The following is a 7,153-nucleotide window of genomic DNA, read 5'->3' as shown; positions in this document are numbered from 1 at the left end:
GTTATTCTAACTACCCATTCTTCACTTTTTCTTACATACTCATGCATTCTTATTTGATTCATAATACTTATGCATTGATCCCCTTTTTATTGACTTCACTTTGGGGCATTCTGTCCCTTCTTTATTGTATTATTTTTTTCTTTTTCATCATCATCATTTTTTTTTCATTTTTCTTTTCTTTTCATCATTTTTTTCTTTTTCTTTATATATATTTTTTTTTCTTTTTCTTCTTTCAAACTAAATACAAGAACATCAATGCATAAGGTCTCTACATTTAATCAATACATGAATATGTGCCCAATTCCTAAACAAAACTAGAAATGCATCAAAATATATACAAAGATGTGCAAAATGAGATAATTAGGCCGAAAAGTTCACCGGTTCCCAAATAATGCTACCGGTGCCCTCCCCATACTTAAAACCAAGCATCGTCCGCGATGCTAAACCGGAGGATCAGTGGGAGGTACAACGATAGGCTCAGGCTCGGGCTGTGGCTCTGGGACCTCATGAGTCTATGGTGGCTCTGTAGTGTCAGGGGCAGCTGGAGGTGCATCCCGCTGACGTGGCTCATCCGCATCCTCCTCCTGATGATCCTGCTCATCGGAGGTCGGAGAGTCTGGAAGCGGAGGTAACTCAGCGCCAAGGGAGATGAGTGCCTGATCCATCCGATCCAGTCGGCGTCTGACATGGAGCCTCTCGCGCTCCAAGAACCGAAACAGACGCTGAACCAGTAGGTAAGTGGGCTCGGGTGCTGAAGGAGCTGGGGCTGCTGGCAAAGGGGAAGGTATAGCTGCCTCGACTGCCGCTCTAGCTCGAGAACGGCGGCTGGTCGGGGGCCTCTCGTGCACCCACACACCCCAGGGAATAGTAACTTCCTTGTCGTCGTCATCTGGGGGTGGTGGTGTCACGTCATTGTCCTCCCACGGGACATCAGCTAGCTCAGCTAAGCTAGACACTGGAGTACCCAGGTATAACTCATACTCTGATTCGACATAAAACCTGTTTAATACCCATGCTAACTTAAGCATCGGAGTCTCTTGCAGGTACCCCTCACCCTCCGGTGACCAAGGATCAGAGGTGCAGCCAGTCCAACAAGTCGGACACAACAGCTCCGGCAGCAACTAGCCAGCCGGACACGTCATCTCCAACCAATACAGAAGATCTCATCCGAGATCGACCTCCAGTTTCAGGTAACCCTCGGAACACCTACCAGACAAAGATAAAGAGTCCAAAAAGAAGGAAGATCGACAAGGGGAAAAATTAAAAAATATCATAATTACACCCCTCTTAGGGTGTCCCTGGTGGATGTTTACAAAGAAGTCTGCCACACAGAAAAAATACCCCCAGCTCGACCACTCAAAGGCAAAAGAGGAGGAGAAAACCAGAATGAATATTGTGAATACCATCGAGTCTGTGGGCACTCCACCAACGAATGCTTCGACTTAAAAAATGACATAGAAAAATTAGTGAGAGAAGGAAAACTAGATCGGTATCTGGCCACCCGGGACGATGAGCAAAGAAAAAGGAGAAGAGACGAGGAGGTTGGACGAACCGAGCGATCACCTCGAACACCAGAAAGACATGTCCATATGATACACGGAGGGTTCGTAGGAGGAGGAATCTCCAAATCATCTCGCAAAAGATATCTCAAAGAAGTTTATCATGTCGGAGGAAAGGAGGAAGCACCCGACATCCCCGCAATTACGTTTACTAAGGAAGATGCATCCAGCATCTGACGATTGGATTTTTGATGGTTTTAGAAATTCACTAATAAAATCTCGTTGTAAAGTATAGTTTCTAAACCAAGCAATAATCCTTTCATACAAAAAGTTGTTTGTCACTAGTACAAACCCCTAAAATTTATAAACCGAAGAAGGAGAGCTACCTCTGCCTGCTGGTAGGCACAAGTCTCAGGAGTACCAACTCTGCAGAGCAGTGCATCCCTCAAGGCATCCTTAGTGATCATAATCTCTCTACCCCTCAAGAATACTGAATCCAAGCCCGGTCGAAAGAAATTGCAGTAAAATTCCTTGACCCACGAGATGTTAATTCGTCCCAAGTCCCTATCGACGAAATCCAAGCCCAGCTCAGAAATACGGGCGTTTATGGCATGCCTCACATCATTGGGAAGATTCAGCTTCTTCTCAATATTCAGATTCTTCTTTGTATAACGGGAGAGGCGTAGCTCGCAGTAGAGATTTGGAAATTTGGTTGGATCAGTGGACGGGAGTAACTGATTTTCTTTCTCCTCCTCATTCAGCGGATTCCTCGCATAGTTAGCAGATGGTGGGGGTGTAGAGGTCTTTGAGCGCTTCCTTTTTTTGGAAGCAGAGGCTATAGCTTTTCCTTTATCCGACATCCTGAAAAATGTGATAGAATATATAAAACATTTAGCATGTAACAAAGAAGGCATGTTCAGGATACAATTATCAAAGAGCAATCATGATGTTGCACTGAATATGTAAAAGTGAACAAGTGAACATAAGTGAATGAACCAAGACTATAATCTTCATTAAAGGCAACATCTCATATTCAAAAGGCAATAATATCATCATATTTAGCTTAGTAAAACGGTTGAAGAAATTAGTAAGTTAGAAAAGTAGATTAGCGATATGATGATATATAGGCTCAATTGAACGAGAAGTTGCGGTTCATGTTCACAATGATTGTGCAAATCCGGGAAGTCAAAAAGGAAACGGAAATTTGCCCAAAACTGAAATAAAGATCAAGATGAAACTAATTTCCTTGAAAATCGGACAGCATTCCGGCTTAAAATTGGACGTTCCCGGATAGTAAAATAGCACAATTAGCACAAAAAATAACATCAATCACGCACAGCAGCAAACAGATGTTAGTTGGCAACACATATTGCATGGAATATCAACCCAAAACTAACATACCGTACCCAAGGAAGCAAGCAGCAGATATGCACATACGGAGCAATTAGCAGGCCTAGAATCCTCTATCCAGCCCTAGCTACCTAACAGCAATTATATCTATCTAACCTAACATACAAAATTTGAATTTAGCTAACTAACATGCAATTCCAGGAACTAACATAAATGAACAAATAAAAAGGAAAAATAGAAAAAGAAATAACCGAAATGGAGCAGGAACTTGGGAGCCGGGAAAAACTGAGAATGGAAAGGGGGACTACGATATGGCAGGGGCAGCAGAGACAGAAACTGGCACCGCCGTGAACGGTGGCGGTGAAGACGGCTGGCGCGGTGGTTTGAGAAACTGAGGGGAGGAGGGACGGTGATGGTGAAAGAGGAGAATGATAGGAGAATGTGCAGGAAGAACAGAGAGGGAGCGAGCCGCCAGCAGTGATGATGGGGTGGCAGCGGAGGGGTTGGTCGCGGTGAGATGGGTGAGAGGAGCGAGAGGGAGAGAGAGAGGACGGGTGGTGGTGAGAGGGGAAGAGAATTGATGGCCAAGGACGGTGACGGAGGTAGGTCGTGCGGCGGCGGTCGCGGTGAGTGGCGCTCGCCGGAGGTTGCTGGGAGTTGAGTGGTGGGAGAAGAGAAATGGAATGTTAGGGGGGAAGAAGTGTGGTGCGCGAATGCGCTAGGGTTCGCGTCTCTGGGGCAAGTGAAAATTCGAATCCGCGCGTGCGCGCGCCGTGCGCGTTCGCGTGAGTGGAAGGAATGAAAGAATGGCGCGGAAGCGCCAGATGCGCAGACGCGTATGTGAAGGAATCGGGATGGACGCGTGCGCGCAAGGTGCGCAGCAGCGCGGATGCGCTGGGCTGGAGGCTTAAAAGAGGCCCAGAGTTGGCATAACTCTCGGGTCCTTTGGCCCTGGGTGATGCTAATACGCATCGACGCGCACGCGCACTGGGCGCGTTCGCGTGAGCTGCTTGATCTTATTTGATGGGTGCGGAGGCGTGAAGTATGCCAACGCGTGAACAGCGAGGGGTGCGGATGCGTACAGCGTGCGTTCGCACGAGTTGAGTTGAGCTGGGGGCTTAAAGTTGGCCTAACGTGGGGTGGCATATTAGGCAGGGGCGCGTGCGCGTACGGTGCGCGCACGCGTACATGAGATTACGCCTGAGGCTTAGAATGGGCTTGAGGCACGCCCGACTCTCGGGTTCGTGGCCTAGATTGGTGGCAACACGCAAGGACGCGCGCGCGGTAAATGCGCGTCCGCGTACATTGACGAATTGTGAAATGGCGCGCCGGCGCGATGCATGCGCTCGCGCAGATCGGGTTGGGCCTAGGGCCTAAAGCTAGCCCAGAAATGGCTTAACTCTCTGGGGTTTGGCTCAATCATTTGCAGCAGCAAATCAGCGCGGACGCGGCAGGTGCGCGTCCGCGTGGGCCAGGTTGGGCTCAAGGCACAATGTTTGCCCAAGAGAGGCCCAACTCTCGGGAGTGTGGCTCGTGGTGCATGCGCACCGGGACGCGTACGCGTACGTTGTGCGCGCGCGTCCACGCCCTTTTTTTTTTTCCTTAGTGTTCACAACTCTTATTCACTCAACCATCATACAATTCACAAAAATGCAATTTTTGTACGCGTGCGCGTCCCTGGCTAATTCTGCGATGTGCGCGCGAGCGCCTTGTGCGCGTGCGCGTGCATGGCTGACTTTGCTTATTTGACTTTTTATGCTTCTCTCCACTTGTATGCTTCCTTCCTTGCTTCCTTTGATCCATGCCTAGCCTATTTCAATCCTGGATCCCATATCTTGTCTTCACACCCATCCGTTAGTTGAGTTTCATGGTTTTGTCGGATGAGCGGTTGACATAAAGGTGATTGACACATAGAATTCTCTTTACTCCACCAATGCTTCCTCCTAGATCCGTATAAAGTAATCCTTGTCCCAACATCATCCCTATACCTTGAGGCCTTGGCCCTGATAAGCTTAACACCTATTTTCCAACCACTACACAACTCGTTTTTACTTTTAATTCCACAAAGAGTTCTAAGTTGACCATCATTTTCAAGCAAATCATATTCAAGTGAGAGATTAAAGCTCAGGGATAGAGATTTTACCCACTTAAATGTTGTATTGGATGGTAATTTGGGGAGAGAGGCTTCCCCACACTCGGACCATGCAGGGTCCGCTTTCTCGTGCTCCTCTTTAGTTGTTTCCACCTCTTCACAATTCTCTTCACTTTCAACCTCATCCTCTTTGTTACGTGGCTTGGTGTTATCTTCAAGAACTTCTTCTTGTTTAATGAGAGGCGATTCAATTTTGGATAGAAATTCATTGATAAACAAGGTCATCTCTTAATCAACCTCTTCATATTCTTCAATTTCAATATACACCATGCCCTTCTCATCTTCCTTGGGAGGTTGTGCATACTCTTCTATAATTTCAACTCCATGTCCAACGGGTGAAGATTCCATTGTAGAGAGCAATTCATCTATGATTGAATCCATTTCTTGATAAACCTCTTCCAAGTCTCCAACGATGATATGTCTTAGAGATTGCGCACCCTCCTCAACATCAATATCAAGCTTCTTGGAAGAGTTCTCCATGATGCTACATTCCCATGGACTTTCAACATCTCCGAGATCTTCAACCACTTCTCCCCTTTCTTCAATGATCATAGGTTTCTCCAATTGTTCCAACACAAAATTTGACTCCTCCTTTTCCACCGAATTTTCCAATTTCTCCTTCATGCTTTGCTCTTCTTTTGACTTTTCACATGTGGTCACGGAAGTACCTTGAATATTCAAGCATTGGTGGGCTAAAGTGTGCACTACCTTAGTCAAATTGGTCACGAACTCAAGTGTATCCCGTTTCATGGCCTCTTGTCCTTGAAGTAACAAAGTGAGAGAATCGTTTATTGGGGCTTGTGGTGGGTAGGAAGGTTCGTTGTTTTGGAGAGAGAGTTCATAATAGGAAGGTGGTTCTTTTTGGTAAGGTTGTGGAGATTGTGTGTATTGAGGTGGTTCTTGGTAGTGATCTTGATAGGGTGGTGGTTCTAAGGGCTCTTGCTCATAATGGTCATAAGAATATGGTAGGGGTGGTTGGTTATATGACAGAAAAGAAAACCAATCCAGAACACTCAAAATAGACTACAGCGTGGTCGACGTGAGTTCAGCCTACAACGCCCTAATAGGTCGGACAACATTAAATCAACTCGGCGCAATAGTTTCAACTCCNTCAACAAAGCCTGCCCAAAAGACCCTTATCCACTCCCAAGTATCGACGCTCTGGTAGATGCTTCCTCGGATATAAATACCTCTCGTTTATGGATGCATATTCCGGATACAATCAAATCCTCATGTATCCACCCGATCAAGAAAAAACCTCGTTTTTAACACCAAAAGCGAATTACTGCTACATTGTGATGCCTTTTGGTCTCAAGAATGCGGGAGCTACTTATCAAAGGCTAAAGAATAAAGTCTTTTCAGATCATATCAGAAAAGTCATGGAAGTCTACGTGGACGACATGTTAATAAAGACACAAAGTGAAGAGACATTATTGTCCGACCTGGTCCAAGTGTTTGACACTATAAGGAAGCATGGCATGCGACTCAATCCTGCAAAATGCACCTTTGCAGTAGAAGCAGGCAAGTTCTTAGGTTTTATGCTCACACAAAGAGAAATTGAGGACAATTTGGATAAATTCCAGGCCATATTCAACATGAAGAGCCCAACTTGTGTCAAAGAGGTACAATAACTCAACGGGAGACTGGCAGCCTTATCCAGATTCCTAGTGGGATCAGCGATAAGATCTCTTCCCTTCTATGCTACTCTAAGGAAAGGAAAGAAGTTCGAATAGACAACAGAGTGCGAACAAGCCTTCCAAGATTTCAAAAGATTTCTAGGACGGCCGCCTATCCTATCTCGGCCACGAGAAGGAGAACCACTCATATTATACCTCGCGGTAGGGAGTCAGGCAGTAGCCTCAGCACTAGTTCGAGAAGAGGACAGTGGGCAACAACCCGTATACTTCATCAGTAAAGCATTACAAGGATCTGAGCTGAACTACCAAAAAATAGAAAAATTTTCCTATGCTCTCATACTAACATCTCGACGACTTCGCCCGTACTTCCAAGCTCACACCATTAAGGTTCAGACCAACCAGCCCATAAAAAGGATATTGCAGAAAACAGATCTAGCAGGCAGAATTTTACAATGGGCAATCTAGTTATCCGAGTTTGACCTCCAATATGAAGCTCGGACAGCCATCAAATTACA

The 7,153-nt window shown here is 46.0% G+C and overlaps 1 protein-coding gene across 1 annotated transcript; it reads right to left on the bottom strand.

Moving 5' to 3' along the window:
* On the bottom strand, nucleotides 513-5,226 carry LOC107646696 (lysine-rich arabinogalactan protein 19-like). The gene is made up of 4 exons (XM_016350863.1): nucleotides 5,051-5,226; nucleotides 3,158-3,499; nucleotides 2,173-2,360; nucleotides 513-766 (listed from the first exon to the last, which is right to left on the bottom strand). Exons 1-4 carry the CDS (start codon nucleotides 5,224-5,226, stop codon nucleotides 513-515), a joined length of 960 nt encoding a protein of 319 aa, XP_016206349.1.

The sequence above is a fragment of the Arachis ipaensis genome, chromosome B06 (genome assembly GCF_000816755.2).
Source record: "Arachis ipaensis cultivar K30076 chromosome B06, Araip1.1, whole genome shotgun sequence".
In the NCBI taxonomy this organism is placed as follows: Eukaryota; Viridiplantae; Streptophyta; class Magnoliopsida; order Fabales; family Fabaceae; genus Arachis; species Arachis ipaensis.
Note: the sequence above shows the minus strand (reverse complement) of the source record. Positions and strands in the feature narration are given on the sequence as shown.

Bases quoted from the DNA above. Each gene is read 5' to 3' on its own strand.
- LOC107646696 (XM_016350863.1), bottom strand. From the start codon at position 5,226: ATGACCTTGTTTATCAATGAATTTCTATCCAAAATTGAATCGCCTCTC. The intron at 3,500-5,050 runs GTCCGAGTGTGG...CTCAACTCCCAG, and splicing joins GAGAAAGCGGACCCTGCATG to CAACCTCCGGCGAGCGCCAC. The intron at 2,361-3,157 runs GTAGTCCCCCTT...CACATTTTTCAG, and splicing joins TCTGCTGCCCCTGCCATATC to GATGTCGGATAAAGGAAAAG.